General features: G+C 39.0%; 1 protein-coding gene across 1 annotated transcript in view; it reads left to right on the plus strand.

The window, feature by feature from the left end:
- Positions 1 to 32: 32 nt before the first annotated feature.
- vimr2 (vimentin-related 2) overlaps positions 33 to 17,181 on the plus strand; it is a 21,818-nt gene continuing 4,669 nt past the window's right edge. Inside the window, exons 1-9 of the mRNA XM_047352943.1 lie at positions 33 to 165; positions 1,547 to 1,691; positions 1,780 to 1,938; positions 2,090 to 2,209; positions 5,052 to 5,147; positions 9,616 to 9,744; positions 10,847 to 10,969; positions 16,142 to 16,252; positions 16,356 to 16,480. Of these exons, the coding sequence (XP_047208899.1) occupies positions 56 to 165; positions 1,547 to 1,691; positions 1,780 to 1,938; positions 2,090 to 2,209; positions 5,052 to 5,147; positions 9,616 to 9,744; positions 10,847 to 10,969; positions 16,142 to 16,252; positions 16,356 to 16,480 (1,118 nt within the window). The 5' untranslated portion in view covers positions 33 to 55. The remainder of the gene's footprint in view (positions 166 to 1,546; positions 1,692 to 1,779; positions 1,939 to 2,089; positions 2,210 to 5,051; positions 5,148 to 9,615; positions 9,745 to 10,846; positions 10,970 to 16,141; positions 16,253 to 16,355; positions 16,481 to 17,181) is intronic.

Here is a 17,181-nt window from a genome sequence, read left to right on the forward strand (position 1 = left end):
GGACCTGCTGACACCATTTGCCTGTTGTTTCTGAATCCTGAACTGATCCGGAGCCATGGCCATGCTCAGAGTGTCTTCTTACCGCAAGCTGTTTGAGGACAACCGGTGGAGTCCAAACGGAGGGTCGAGGTTGCAGCGTGCAGGACTTTATCGGGCCTCTGGCAGGTCTGGGTGCTTCAGACATGATATATGGTTTGGTATTAAAAGGATTTTAATGAAAGTGGTTTGTCTAAGGGCAGTTTAATGTTCTGGCTGTTATTTGAACTTGAACAGTTAAAATAATTAGCAGCTGCAAAACAGAAATAAAATTATTAGTTATTATTAACAAACTACAATTCCAAAAACGTGTAATTATTTTTAGGGGAAAAATAGTGACATGCTTTTAAGTTTTACAAACAAAAAAAAGACAATTTTATTTAAGGGGAAACATTGTGGTTGTGTAAAAAACACAAGAAACAGTCTAGCTTCTGTGCCATATTGACCTCTCTGGGTTTTTCTATGCAATAAAGTAAAGTTAGTGAGTAACATCCTCTAGAAGCAGTGATCCCATATATGCAGAAGCATTGCAATAAATTAGAATAAATTCCAAAAAATATATTTACTTCAGTAATCCTTTAAAAATTGAAGCTCATTAGATTTATTACACACAGTAGTATACTTCAGGCATTTGTTTCTGTTTTTTTTTTTCAGCTAATGAAAATGTTATTTATATGAAAAATATCATGCCACATAATACTGACAAAAAATAATTATAATTCCTATTCAATTACTGCATCGATGCAGTGAGGCGTTTCAAAATGATTTACTTTCATCTCAACAGAAGACCTTGGAGCACTGAGTCTCAGTGTTTTTTTCTCTTGGCTCTGCTGAGATTGTTCTGAGTGGCTAAATACAAGGAATGCAACAGTTCCCCCCCACAAAAAACCTTTGAATGTGCTTTGCTTTACAATCCTCTCAAGGCTGAAACCATGTGTGGTACCGGTTAACTTTTTTTCCTGGCACAGTTTTTCCTTCCATCATACTTTCCATTATTATTAGTGACGTTTTGTGGCTTCCTCCTTGTGCAGAGTGTCAGTGACTGATTATTATGTAGAGCCTACATGGCCATAACATTACATTTCAGCATCAAAATTATTTTTATCTATCTTGGGTAATATGCAAATTTTCTGAGAAACTGAATTTTGTCAAAATTACTGTAATAAATCAATTTAATACATGCGTATCACTTTTTGATTTAAATTACTGAGCTAAATTAACTTTTAGTGATTTTCTATATCGTTGGATGCACCTGTATTTACCTGCAGTCTGCATTACATGAGACTTTAAATATCTGGTGATGGTGAAAACAAATGCCTTTCGTTCTACTAGAAAAAGTGACTTTAGTGTCAGTGTTTGTTTGCAGTGACATTTTAGAGTAGCATTGCACCAAGCTATTTATTAAAACTCTTATAATGAAATATATTTTTACATTACTGCTTAAGATATTTTCATATATAACAAATGCAAGACCTCCATCTTCTTCCATCTTTATTTGCTTTTCTTGCAGGCGTGCAGCTGTTGACAGGTCTGTCTGTGATAAATTAGACTTCGGAGCAACCAGTGCTCTGAACAAAGAGGGTCTGGACCGGTTTGTCCAGGACCGGACCACCATCGCTGCCCTTAACGACCGCCTGGTCAAACTTATTGAGTTGGTGTGGACTGACACTTATTTAAATGACTCAGCAGCCTTTTATTCTCTTTACTTTTCTGCCGTTTTACTTCGGTGTCTACTCCCTTCAGGCTCATTGTTTGGAGGAAGAGAATAACTCTCTTGAATGCCAGATCACTGACCTGGAGGAAAATCTGAACGGTCAACACGCCTCCCCCAGCATCACCCCCACTGTAGCAATGGCAGAGTGCAGTTTGGAAGCCGTGGTGGAAAGACTACACAAACAGAGGGTAGGGGTACTGTTGGGTGTGTCTGGCATGCATGACCAGGGTTATCTCAGTGCATGAGCACCTCTTATTCGATCACACCCACTTCAGTTTGCACAGTGAGCAGTAAAACCTCTCAGAATCCATTTCTGTTTTCACTGTCTTCTGACTGCAGGATGAGATTGTTTGTGACACAGAGGAACTGAAGGAAGAGCTTGAATGTCTACATAAAGAGTACGAGAAGGCTGTACATCAGAGGGTCCTCGTACAGCAGGGGCAACAAAATGTTGCAGAGGTAAAATTTATCCGCTGTTTTTTTAAAAGCCACTTTTCATCTAGACAGTTTTTTAATTTACTGAATTTATTAAAATAGAACTGACATAAACATCAGTGGCAGATGTAACTACTCCCCTGCAAGGACATCTTAGAAATGAAATTAAAAAACTCAAACCACACAATTAACAGCTGAAATGATAAGCAACATCTAGGATCATGTAAAACCTACAGCTCTATCAAACACTTATTGGTACCTCTGGTAAAGGTGGGTAAAATTCATGTAGCATTATTTCTTACTAAATAAAATGGCGGTAAACAAGCCTTACCCAGCCCTGATTACTGCCAGACCTGTAGAGTCAATAAAAAAAACTAAATAGAACCTGTCCAACAACATGAAGTAGGCTACAAAAACTCAATCTAGAGAAATTCATGAAACAATGCTAAATTTAAGGCAGTTTCAGCAAAGAAGAACTCCAATAAAATTTTTTATATATATATCAGGTACAACACATTTACATACAAATACCTGCATCTTTAATTACCCTTACAGTTGCTGAAAAATACAAAATTCCCCTTTTTATTGCTTTATGTTCAACTGACAAAGCTGAATTCTTCAAACAAACAAAAAACATTTAAAAAGTGACATAACTGTCTGTAATGGCTGCCTATTTTCTAAGAGTATCATTGTCTTTAACAAGGAAAAAAATGTCATTTCTAACAAGTTTGGTTTTCATATTCCCATCGCTGTTGTAATTATTTAATTTGACCACTAGATGGCAGTGCTTTCAAGGGTTTCAGCCCCTCTGAATCAGTTGAACTGTTCAACCTTTAGTTGTTGATTAGCTCCCAGCAACCAAACCACCAACATCCCAACACTCCCACCACAACTCCACCCCTTCCTCACACATGCCAGATCTAATCTGCATGCAACCGGACCAGATGTGAGAGAGGCTTTAATTTCTTCCTTACAGATGTAACACTTTTCATAATACGGTGCCGTGATGTTGCTGCTGGCTCAGTTCTTCGGTTCTGAATTGGTTGCAGTTGCAGGGCGACGAGATATTGTGGGAAAATTGGCAGGAAAGTAGATGAAGAGCAGAGAAGCGGAGAATAGGAGGGACTATTGCTCAGATTAACCCACAACAAGCTGTACTAATCCAACACCAGAAGAAAAGTCATGTTCGCTTTTATTTTGCACCTGTTTCATGTCATGACTCACAAATTAGTCCACCTAATTGTCTCTGTGGAAACACAGATTGTAAAAATTTCAGTCTTAAGGTGTTGCCTTCTTAGGTTAAACCAACTTGAAAACAGGGGATTGAACCAATAAGTATTTTAAAATGCATAAACAGCCTGAATCTGTTTTGTTAGATGCAGCGATGACGCAGTTGGTAGCACTGTTGCCTTGCAGTGAGAAGGTCCTGGGTTCGATTCCCGGCCGGGGGTCTTTCTGCATGGAGTTTGTTCTCACCGGGTACTCCGGCTTCCTCCCACAGTCCAAAGACTTGCCTGTTAGGTTAATTGGTCTCTCTAAATTGCCCTTAGGTGAATGAGTGTGTGTGTGGTTGTTTGTGTGTTGCCCTGCGGTAGACTGGCGACCTGTCCAGGGTGTACCCCGCCTCTCACCCATAGACTGCTGGAGATAGGCACCAGCTCCCCCGCGACCCACTATGGAATAAGGGGTAGAAAATGACTGACTCTGCAAAAATTGTGAAGCCTAATCTTTTTTTACTCTTAACATTTACAGAAATTAAGTTTTGTTACTAAGATAACACGCACAAAAGAACATTTAGTGACTTATTTTTTAGAATAGAAAATAACGTTTTTTTTAAAAATATATATAAACATGGATAATATAGATAAAGCAGGACTGGATGACTAAAACACATAGTTTGTAGTTGTAAATTGAAGGTTTGTGCATGTTTAAAAATGATTTCTATTTGTATTTGTATAATTGTATTTGTTTTTCAGTTAGGGCTCCTGGTGAGGTGAGCCTCCTCCCAGGGAATCCATCTACAATTCAGTGCTCCCTGTTTTTGGGTCATAGTGGCTATATGTGAATATAAAGATATTTCTGGTTTATGTTGGTGGCAGAAGTTAAATATATATATTCAAAAAGGCAATGCAACAACTGCAATTTTGCTAGGCTGGGACCTGAGGGACTCTACTGCTCCAAAAACATCAGAGTAAACTAAAAAGCCAACCCTTGACAAACTGATAACATATTTTCCCTCTCAACATTTATATTTTTATCTGAGCAAAATATAAAACAACATTTTGTTGCAGATAATTGGTAATATTTCTAGAAATATGCATCTCTGAGCACTCACTTTCTCCATCCTGGGACGTAATTCCTACCGTTCCTGGGACTCTAAAAAGCAAGGCAACAATCTCTGTTCAGCTCGTCCCCCTTGGAGGGTCACTGTCCAATCAGGTTAATGTTCTGGCATGTAGGAAAGTCTGCCAAAATTTACAAGAGTTTAATTTTTCAGGCATTTTAGTTCAAATGGTTCTAAAGCCCTGACAATATTCTTACATCTGCCACCAATTCTTGTGTGCAAATCAAAATGCAGGCACTACTTCCAACTGAATCTAACGATGAATTAATCTTGAAAGGAAGTGTGTGAGCTGAGAACCCCTGCTGGTAAATGTATTGGATAACGGGTTTTTTTGTCTAGTCTTTTCCATCTGTTGCCTCCTCCTTTTTCCTTTGCAATGCGGTCTACTTCCTGTTCAGGATATTTGGGTGGATATATGTGTGATATTTATGCAAAAACAATTACAAATACTTTTTTGTGTTTTAATAAACTGTATACTCAAACTACTTTTAGTTTTCTCTGCTAACTTGATTGTCTCTGCAGGTGGTAGATGCTGTGACAGCAGAGTGTTTGGCGCTGAGGGAGCAAGTGGCTGTCTACGAGGAACAGCTGGCCAACATGGAGACCCAGCACAAGATGGTGAGAGAAGTCGCTCTAATGAAACAGCAAGTTTATTGCTGTAAAAAACATTTAACTCCTAGTTCTGACACATATCTGGGAAAATTCCCATTCCAAACAGCTCCCTGACCCTCAGTCACCTTGCTGTGATTTTTGGTGCCAGAAACAACCTTGCTGACAAACAAACTCATATTCTGTAACATTACAGCCACAAACTGCATTATAATTTATTAGGATTGAACAGCAGTTTTCAGGTCTGGCCACATAAAGACCACATATGTGGAGTGTGCTAATTATTCATTTTGACAGATCCTCCCACTTGACCTGTGGCTCTCTACAGCTCCTCTAGAGGGACCATGGGCCTCTTGGCTGCTTCTCTGCTTAAGGCTCTCCGGAGCTCACTGGCCATTGTGTTTAGGTGAACGGCTGTATCTTGCCAGTTTCAAATGGATTGAACAGTGCTCTGTTAGATTGGCTTTTTGCTTTATAGTCTAACCTTGCTTTAAACTTCTCCACAACTTTCTCCCTGACCTGCCTGCCGTGTTCCATGGTCATCAAGATGCCGTTTTCTTTTTAACTAATGTTCTCCAATAAACCTCTGAGGCCTTTAGAAACCAGCTGTATTTATTCTGGGATTAAATTGCCAACATATGGCCTGTATTTACTATTTAATGGGATACTCATAGTGGATTTTTTGTATCAGAGTAAAAGGAGCTTAATAAATATACACACCAAAGCGTATCATGGTGATGCATAATAATGTGCTATTTTGTGTTGGTTTACCACATAAAAATCCCAGTAAAATACATAGAAGTTTAAGGTTTTACAATGCACTGCATCATACAAAGGTTAGTGTTTTTTTTGACTCAGTTGAAAATGTGCCTTCTTCCTAGAGTGCACAGAGGTAGACAAAGATCTGACAAGGTGAGGACTTTAGCAACACTTGAAGTAGAGTAACCTCACACCAACATGTTTTGGCTTGTGATCTCCATCAGGATCATCACAAAACATCACACAGGCTGCATTTAAACAAAAAATCTATCAAACAATTTCAAAACAACCAATCGCACACTTCCAAATAGAAAGACTGACCAATGAGCCCCTTAAGGGGGAGGGGTTTCTTGGGTACTTGGTTGCATCCATCCATCCTATCTATCTATCTATCTATCTATCTATCTATCTATCTATCTATCTATCTATCTATCTATCTATCTATCTATCTATCTATCTATCTATCTATCTATCTATCTATCTATCTATCTATCTATCTATCTATCTATCTATCTATCTATCTATCTATCTATCTATCTATCTATCTATCTATCTATCTATCTATCTATCTATCTATCTATCTATCTATCTATCTATCTATCTATCTATCTATCTATCTATCTATCTATCTATCTATCTATCTATCTATCTATCTATCTATCTATCTATCTATCTATCTATCTATCTATCTATCTATCTATCTATCTATCTATCTATCTATCTATCTATCTATCCATCCATCCATCCATCCATCCATCCATCCATCCATCCATCCATCCATCCATCCATCCATCCATCCATCCATCCATCCATCCATCCATCCATCCATCCATCCATCCATCCATCCATCCAGGAGACTGCTGATTCCCAAAAACACTGGGATCTAGTAGATTGGTTGATCGAAGGGTGATCGTTTTCTCTCAGATCATTTCCAGATTGTTTTTCTTTATTGTTTTTAGGACAGGACTGTCACAAACTATTTTTTGGCCTGTTCAGACAGACTGATCATCGTGGTGAGAAATCTCAACGTTTCCAGTATTTCAACTGGCCTGAAGGTTTGAGGAACAACCAAAATGCAAAACCTTAGAAAGTACAGGGGGTTGCTGCTTCAAAACATAACATAAGAACCTGGCTGGTTGAAAGAAAAAAAAAATGGAAAGACTTCCTCTCTCTACATAATACCAAGATGTTCTGCTTCAAATGGTCTCGCTTTGTCCAGAATTTAGTAGCATGAAAATATGTTAAAGGAGAATCCTTCAAAGTGTTTGTTTAAGGTCAGTCTGGGAAGCTGTTGGGTCAATTCCCGTAAAAAATAAATAAATGAAAAGACAAGAATCAAAATAAAGCCTCTGTGGAAGTGTTCCCTTTATTAATTAAATGCATGTTTCGCATTGCAATGATATATTTTTTTAAACTGTCGGCACAGTTATAATCCCCCAAGTTCGTACAAAAAAGTGTCCCAACCTTTGTTTTGTCCATTTTAATGCCTTTAAGTGTGTCTGAAACACCTTAAACTATAAGTGCAGATTTTAGGGAAGAGGCCTTAAGAGACGACAAGAAAATGCTGCAACAATTTACAGCATGAGAAAATCTTATTAAAACCTTTCAGCATGAATATATTAACTATAGAGTCCTAAAAATACATGATAAACCTCTAAATGAGCATTAGGTTAAATAAACTTAACAAACTACCTGGTTAAAGGTATATTTGGTTCTTTTTATCTCACTAACAACCTGAAGTGATCATCTGTATGAAAGAAAAATCACTATTTAACCTTGCATCTGAAGCTCTAAAAGTCTTTTGAAGAGAAGCGGCAACAGTTAATCATAACTGTCAATCAGCAAACCTGGGAGGTATTGAAACCTTCAGATCTTAATGAGCGCTCAGTAATTTTCAATATAACCTGTCACAAATTGATTAAAGGGTCTGTCTTTACCTTTTTTGACTATAATGACTTGAAAATCTGAGGAATTTTGTTTTAATTGGAAGCAGCTTTTAGGAGAAGATGTTGCTATCTTAAAACATTTTACTCGCTGAGTATTTTACTTTGCATTTGAACTTAAAACAGAGAAACTTAAACTTACATGCATGTGTTGTGAGCTAGTTTACAGCTAACATCTGTGCAGTCTTTACTTTAGGTGTCGGGACAAAATATAATCTTCATATTTGACTAACACACAATGCAGCAGCATTAATTATTTACTTGTTTTTTTTGCCAAAATTCTGAAATGGACCTTTAAAATAACTTTGTTTGCAACCATACATCATCGCTGCACACACACCCTGCTTCTCTGCACCTTTCACAGTTATCCTCCACCTCACCAGAAGATGACAGACACAGCCCAGCCTCACAGCTGAAGCAGGAGCGACTCCTTCACTCTGATTTCTTCTGCTGCCCGCTGCTTAAACCCGCCCGCTCCCTCTGGACCTGCCTCCTTAACTCACAGTGTGAGGACTGTGGTTAAATCCCAAATAAAAACAGAAATTCTCTTGTTTTGTCGACCATTGTTGTCGACAATCCCACACGTCCAATTTTCCCCCGACAAATCACGAGCAATGTCATTATTCAGGTCCAACGAGAAGCAATGGTCCCAATGCGTCTGAATAATGAATGTGCAACTCTTTATGAAAGTTGAAGAAATTCATGCAGAGGTGGTTACTGCGCTGGAGGTGTTATTCAGCTTTAACGGCTCCTTCAAACCACAGGACAATCTCTCCCCACTCTCTGATTATTTTACATGATCTCAAGGGGCTTCAGGTTCTTGTTTACTTGTCTCCTTTGTAGAATGCCCTATCTTCAATATTAGATATTTATTAACAGTTTTCTGTGGTATAATGAAGTTTAATCAAAAAGGAAAGTTTGTTGTTGGCACTAAGGAAGCAATTTTATGTACAGCTTCTTTTATAGAAAACAAGATTGTTCTAAAAACAGTTGCTCTTAAAGATGTTCTAACAATTTCACTTCATGAAATAATTCATATGCAAATATATGCAAGTCTTCATGTAAATAGAAGCACTTCAAGGAAATAGTGGGAGTGTTTTCAGCTGTTCAACACAGGTTTTTGTTACAAATTTAATTACAAAGTTTTTTTTTCAATGAGGGATTTAAGGAATTGAAAGCAGAAAATTTGGTCAGGCTCTGGTAATGTATTTGTGGGAAATGTCAGGTTGGGATATGCTAGGGGGCGGAGGGGAACCACTGTCCAATGCCAATTGTAAATATTCATAAATATATCTGTAAGGGGGTTGCACGCAGTTCTGATGTCTTGCAGCCCATCCCGGCCTGCCCCCTTTCTGCATAGAGTTTGTATGTTCTCCATGTGCATGTGTGGGCTCTCACCGGGTACTCCAGCCTCCCTTCCACAGTCTAAAATGTTCACAGCTGTAGGTAAAACTAGTCCAAAGGTCTGCTGTTCAAGGCAGTCTTTTGAGCCATTTTGCCACGGTCCCCTACATAAAGTTGAAATATCAAAATGTTCCCTCAGCTTCATGTTCCTGCAAAATTTTGCAACTTTTTGAATATGTTAATGTTGTCAAACAGCGATCAGGATGTCATAAGTATAATAAACAGTCGATTTTCAATAGGCCTGCACAGCGCCTCTGCTTCTTGGGCCTCATAATGTATAATGTATTGAATGAACAGTGTACCGTGTGAATGTAATTGCCGCTTTGAGAGGATCATCAGTGTGTTTATGTATGTGTTGGATGTCTATGCAGGAAGTGGAGAGCCTGCTGCAGCCAGATGAAAGGGCTCTGGCTACAGCTGCGATTAGGTTTGGCAGCCCTGACATCACTCCAGCCTTGGATGTAAAGGAGTACCACTGCCAGCTGGCAGAGAGCCTCCAGGTACAAAACAGAGTAGCATAAGACACAAAACATTCCTTGAGGAAGCTTAAAATTCACAGCTCTCTTTCTGATCTTAGACTTAAGAATATGTCCAGACCATTATCATAAAACAAGATGCACTTTTTGTAATTTCCAATGCCTGTAATATATTTTACTACCAAGAACTGAGCTTTCATGAACCTTTAATTGCAAGTCTTGTTCTTTAAGAGAATTTTACGTTCATTATTTTTGCAAGGATTCTTTTTAATTTAGGTTCTTCAGACAGCTGCTCCTCACCCTCCTTGCTGATCACCTCCTCTTCTTAACGGCCCGTTCGGGTCTTCACATAAATCTCAGCTTTCACAAATCAAGTTGTGACACCCCAACTTGTTTTCTTTACCTCTTAACACAACAGAGGAGGAGAACCTGAGAATCAGGGTTGCAGTCCTGGACCCGGACAGAATGCCTTTCGTCCAACCCTGTATGTGCATTGCAGCTCAAAGGTACAGCATCGGGGTCAGTCTGGAACTCCGGTGGGTCTGACCCCATCTGGGGTGAGGATGTCTACTGGTTCAGAGGTCAGGGCTGTAATCAGACTGCAGGCCGCCTTCCCAGGCTCCCTCTCAGCTCCGGAGTGGACGTTTTTAGATTCATTAAAGAAGAATATCTGGTCCGTTTATATTTGAATTATCTGTGTGTCTAACTAGAGGTGACTGTTCTGGTTTTGGTGCTTAAATCCCATCTATTTACCCTCCCACTCAGCATATTCCTTTGCCAGCTGGACAGAGTCCTGTCTGTGCCTGGCCTTAATTACGAAACACGATTGTCTCAATGTTAAAATGATTGCTGTTGGATTTAAACAGAAATGGTGATTGTTGGCTGTCTCCCACACACCTGTGCGCCCTCATGTTGCCTGTTACAGCTGCATGTTTTTCCCCTTAATGTAATTACAAATCAGGTGGATGAAGAGAGAGCTTTACTCATCCAACCCTCTGAAGGGGCTTTTCTCTCTGCCTGTCGAAGTGCACTTACCTGGCTCAAAGAGAAGCCTCTGTGATTTCTCTGATTTTCAACCTTGCAAACTTGTACAACTGCATTGTCTCCTAATCATTTCTTTCTCCAGATGGAGTTTGGGACACCCGCCTGTGGTGAAGGTGATGGAAAGAAAATGGAAATGGGACAAACTGATGGGTCAGTGGTCAAAGACCCAACGGAGATAACCGATGTGGACGAGGTGAAGGCTCTGGTGAGTGGGATTCCTCCTCTTTTTAGCCTTTAAAAAAGGAAACTCATCCAAATGACAAAAAGTGTATCCATGTAAAGCAGTTTTAAAAGCTCATGTCAGATAATCATTCTGTTACATCTAAACAATCCTTGCAGACTTGAAAAAACACAATTTCCTAATCATCCATCATGTTTTATGCAAGTCTTTGATAAATTAATGAACCTGAAATAAAATTTCTCAGCTTAATCTTAATCTTAATTAAGTATGAGCTGCAGGTATAATAAGTAAGATGTCTGTAAGACTACAGATTTTACTCTTTAACCTGTCCTCTTAAACCTTATTTAAGTCCCCTTCAGTAACAGCATCTACACTGAAGAGTGTAGTTAGGTAGGGCTTAGGTATGGTATGTTAACTGATTGAAAAAAGATAGGATTTTTGAGTTTCCAACCAGTCAGTCACTGGTCAGGCTCCGGCAGGCTGGAAAACCAGTAATCAACTTATTTCTCGCCGCATCTCTGCCAGTAAAACATCTTTTCCTCTGCAGGTAAAAACAAGAGTTGTGTGAGTTTAGCTGTAGACTTCCTTGTCAAAACAAAGATTCATGTCTGCTTTCTGAATATGGCTAGGCCAGGCTCCCCCTAAAATAACTAATTAACACGTTATTTGATACCTGGTCACAGAAGAGCCAGATTTTTCCCAGCTTCTCATTTCATGTTAAGCTTATTTGATAGATTTCTCCAGGTAGAAGAGCACACATGAGCAATTTCTTAATCAACTTTCTACATTAAAGTGAATTTCACCAACAATTTCTCACACTCGTTTTTCAAAACCTGAATGTTTAGCAGTTGTGGCAGTGTCAACCCCCGTTTTCCTCATGTTTTACAATTCGCATTAAAGTTTAGAGGCTTAATATCTCCAGAGATGCACTTCACAAACTGGAGAGACGTTTAAAAAGGTGGTTAAGACTCATCTCTTTATACAGAGGCAAAACTGTCCCAGTTTATATCTAATCACTAACAGTCCACTTCCATCCAAATTTATTGAATTCAGTGAATTCAGAAGAAATGTAGATTCAATTCTAATTAGATAACGTCCAAATCAATCCAGTTACTATACGGTCAGATTCATTTAATCACACACCAAATGTTAAAAAGGAAACCAGTGTTAAAACCATACCCAGTACTGAAGAAGGTATTGGTGATAGTGGGGAGGAACAACTCCATTTTAAGGAGGGGAAACTGCCAGAACCAGTCTCAGTATAAGTGAGTGTCTGTCTTAGAGAGTGGGAGGTTGATTGGACATGAAGTTTTTAAACTTGTTCATATTACTGGACAGATCTCAGTTCAATCAGGAGATCATTCCTAAGTTTTAAGGCAGCAAAAGGCCCAGTTCCCTTCACTTTGTAGCGTGGACCTAGAAGCTTATAAATGTATATTGGAAGTAAATGCATGAAAGCTAAAACTGGGGTATTGTGGTGACGCCGTTTAGCTCCGGTAACAAGACAAGAAGCTGACTTTTAAAGGACTAATTGGCAACAAAATTGGGACTGATCCAACACACTTCAATTAGTCACAATAGTCAAAGCTTAAAATAGTTAAGCTTAAAACCAAGATTTCTGGCTGTCGGATGGCAGATAGAAGCTAAAGGGCCAATGACACCATTGCAGCAATCCAAGACTCTTGGTTTTGTAAAATAGTACAGCTGTTTTATTTGTGTTTAAATTGAGGACATCACATGTCTTTAAACCAGTTCTCTGGCAACTAAGCTGAAACCGAGCTGTTAGCTTGAAAGGCCAAATAGATCTTTATAGTGTCAGTGTAGCAATTAAAGGATATATTTTGTGATCTCAATCGTAACAAATAGAATGTAAACCTAAGATAGAGTCCTGAGGTACTCCACATCTAATTGTGGAATCTGACGATGAATAATGTCCTGAGTGAACGGAGAGGACCTCCTGAATGACAAATAGCAGTGCATCAAATGCAGTTGAGAACTCCAGAAAAGATACAAGAACTAATGGTCTACAGGATCAAAGGTGACAGTCAGGTCTGAGGACAAAACAGTTAAAAGCAAATCATTAAAAACTTTCTAAAAAGCTGTTTTTAGGATTAAACTTCAAAATGTTCATTTCTGGTTGATGTCTTATTACAGAAAAATCAGATAAGTTAAAAAACTTTGTTTATATAAGTTTTGTTATTTTTCAAGGGTTTAGGCATTTTTATCATCTTAACTTGCTGATAAGACATAATTTGTAGAGCTAACAGCCACCACTGCCAGAATGAAAACCTTTTACTCAGAGTTTATCTCCTTTTGTTACAACACACTGAGGCAGATCTTCTCATGATATATTTTGAGCTTCTGTAACGGCAAAGAACAGATAAGAATTAAAATCCACAACTGGCTTCATAATGTCCATTGAGTGAAAAGGAAGGGTTTCCTACAGCAGGCGAAGGGAGTGAAGAGCAGCTGAGTGACAGCGGAGCAATAGTGTGGGAGATCTTGCTGAGCAGAGTGTTTACTATGAGGACACTTTCAGCAGGACACATGAAGGACCCGTCTGCAGCTCTGACAGGATTTATCTCCTTCAGTGGCCTCAGTTATTAAGCACAGGCGTTCAGGTTGGCTGCAGCCTTTGGTTCTGCATCCAAGGAGCCAGACCTACTGGTAATCTTTTAAAGTGGTGTTAATCTGCAGTTTTTTAAAGAAGTCTTAAACGTTTATATACACACTACTGCAAGGCATCTGTTGCAAATTGAAAAGTGAAAATAAATCTTGATCAAACATTTTTTCTCATCTATCCTGATAGAAAATATATCAGAAGAAGCCTTTAAGACATTACTGAAAGACAATGTGACTCAGGTGAAGTCACCAGATGGAAACAGAAACCACCTCCTTCTCAGTCCGCCTTGCTCTCTTTAACATCCATCAGCGGTCTCACCACAGCTGGCACCTGACCACATCTGTAACAAACCTGGTGGTTTGGTTCTCATTACCGAGGCAGCGGCTCTGCTTCTAGCTCTTTAAATAAACAACGAGCCTCTGAAACCACAGCAGAGCTCCTCCAACATCATCTACCTCTCTCCAACACGAGCCCCACTCAGGTCCGCGCCGCCTGACGGATGAACAGCTCGGTTCGATCTGCTCTGTTTCCTCTCTCGCCTCTGATGGATGCTCAGGGTCTGGTTTCTCACTGAGACACAACATGACCAAACAAACACATTGCAATGAAATCAGCCCTGACTCAGGACTGTATATAATAGAGCAGGCTGTGATGGCGTAAAATGCCACCGCTCGCATATACATGAATGACTCCAATCCACTTATCATGCCAGGGTGAGGGAGGAGAGTCCTTGTACTCAGCCCGGCCAGTTTGGGAAGTCATCAGGAGTGCTCAAGTAGGAACTGGGTTGTCTTCTGCTCAGACGGTTTCTCTGAAATGCGATCCTGATCCCCATCTGGTTGTGACAGATAATTGTTGACCTTCTATGATTGCTGCAATTACTCATGGCAGGACATGACAGACACTGATGCTGAGGGAGGGATGCTCCTACACATTAACTAACTTTGCCTATTGGTGTTTGTTGCCTATTCTTAGTAGCTCCAAGTCAATATTATTATATAATGAAATAATGAAATAACAGCTTACTGTGTACAGTACTGTGCAAAAACTTTGGTTCTGCATCCAAGGAGCCAGACTTTCTGGTAATCTTTTAAAGTGGTCTGGATCTGCAGTTTTTTAGACTTTCTGAAAGCTTTTTCGTGTCCACTCATTGTTACAGATATTAACAGCTCAGTTATGTCTTTTACAGCCTATAACTTACAGGATTTCCCTATATTTAGCTGCATCTTCTGATCAACATGATTGCCCCATGGCATTATTCTTCCACCACCATGCGTAGCGTTTTGCAAGAAGGACTTATCTGACCAGACTACCTTCTTACATGTGTTTGGTGTGACCTTTACAAAGCTTGTAGAAATGCAAGCAGACGTTTTTGTGTCCTTCTTTCAATATTTTCCCCTGTCGCTTTTTCATTAAGACCAGATTTATCTACAATGACTAGTTGTCCTATTGACAGATTCTGCCATGGTCATTTTGACATAAAGATATAAGAACAACTCATGGTTTGTTACAGCCTGCTAGTAAATAGTACCTTACAATTAGATTTTAAAGTGATTCTTTACTAAGATGACTGCATGAGCAGAGGCAACACCGCTTCATCTGCTTAACTGGCAACTCTGACTGAGTTTGGTTCATTTTAAGTGACATAAACAAACAAAAACAAAACATTTGTCTGAAAATGGCAACTAGACTGAAAAAGTGGTAAAAAGCAACTTGAGTCCAAAGGAAAACTTTGAAACATTCAGAAAGCCTCAAGAAATATATGTCAAGACCACTTTAAAGGAAAGTTGCTTTCAAGTAAAATATAAGGCATTAAGAAGTATCTTAGCTCTTTTGCACAATATTTTAATATGTTTCAAGTATAAGTTTTAAGTGTCCTACCCATTGTAGCTCATTGCTTTGGTTTTATGATTTGCAAATTGATCTCTCCTCTTTCCTGTTCGCAGCGATAGTATGCATAAATGTTTCTACAGTCATGCTGACCATTGCAATTCATCCAATTAATACTGAAATATTTCACCCTAAAACCACAAATGTGAACCTTGTGGTAGCGCTGGATGAATTGTCAGGGGGATCGCTACAGTCTGTGGGAGTCGTCATCTGGAAACAATGAATGTCTACGTGAATTGTGATGGCAATCCATTAAGTATACATCTAGATATTTCCATCTGGATCACATTGGTGGGGCATTGTACTGACATGGCTGCAAGCATTGTTAAACAGCTCTAATAAGGCTAAATCAGAGCTGAATGACAAGAAAATTTGGGATTTGTGGTCATCAAGTGGTCAGAAATATGACTATGCCGGTAGTGTAAAATAACAGGATTTATACATACAGAATACATCCAACAATCATTGCATTTACTGTGTTTTAATAATTACAAGCAGAATGTTTTATGCCAGATTGTGGTATGCTGTCATTATTTAATGCATAAATGTTCACCCATGTTAAGGTCTTTATTTTAAGTAAAGTAAGTCTGAATCTTTTTAGCATTCTGAAAAAACAGATTAAAAGCAGAAACATTCGCAGTCATGTTGTAAATGAACGGCTGGTGTTGGATGTCTTTCTGCAGATTTCAGAGCTGCAGAAGGAGCTTAATGAGCTTGAGAAGAATAATGAGGAGTTGCTGGATGAAGTTGAGGTGAAGAGGGATGCTTACATGGATGAGGTTGCAGAGTTAGAGGTATGGAAGTGGGACGATTAAAGCAGTCACAACCTGCACCAGTTTGAACGGATTTTCTAAATGTATCTTTATACACCTCGAAACCTGTTTGCCTGGCATTCAGTTTACTATAACAGAAATGAAGCAGCAGAAGGCTGACCTCAAATCCCAGATGAAAGAGCAGTGCCAGGAGTACAAGGAGCTGCTTACTGAGAAGATGGCAAGAGGCATGGAGATCGCGGCCTACAGGTAAGAAAGTCTGATGGCCATTGCTGTGGACTTGCCTGCATATGAAGATAAATTGAGCTCAATTCATTCTGGGGTTAGCAAACAATGTTCTTATTGAGGGTTAACAGTTGTCGTAAACTTTGAGGAGGCTTTCAGGAAAAACATCTACCTTTTACAGAAGAGTCAAGGATCTCCTCTTGAGAGCAGGATCTATTTGTCATGAATGTATGGATTATTACTTCTTTTACTTATAAAAACTCTCTGATGCCTGAACCTTCACAACTGAGTCTGTGGGCCTGGTTCTGCATGCACTCAGTGGGAGTGTACTCTAACTAGGGCCGGCCCAAGGAATAAGCAGACCTTATGGTTGTTCAGAGTCTTAAGATATCTGGATTACAAATTTGAGGCTGGCTCTAATGTAAACTGCAAACCTCCATATACTGAAAGTCATCTTATCGCAAAATATTTTTTTTACTTATTTATTTTTCAATTAAGGAGATAATTAGGTCATAGGGGCCATGTCTATTGCAAAAAAATAAAAAAATTTATGTTGTAGTTTTAATTTATTAATTTCTGCTGCTTGTGTTTAAGCTAGAAAACATTTTGAATGCACACTGTAACTAGCTGTAAAAGGATTGGTGTTAACAATTTTTTTCCTGTGATTGGTTGTGAACACAACGTTAAACTTGCCTCCTTCTTCCAGATCTATTAGCTTCTTCCTT

This window comes from Girardinichthys multiradiatus, chromosome 23 (genome assembly GCF_021462225.1).
Source record: "Girardinichthys multiradiatus isolate DD_20200921_A chromosome 23, DD_fGirMul_XY1, whole genome shotgun sequence".
NCBI classification, from domain to species: Eukaryota; Metazoa; Chordata; class Actinopteri; order Cyprinodontiformes; family Goodeidae; genus Girardinichthys; species Girardinichthys multiradiatus.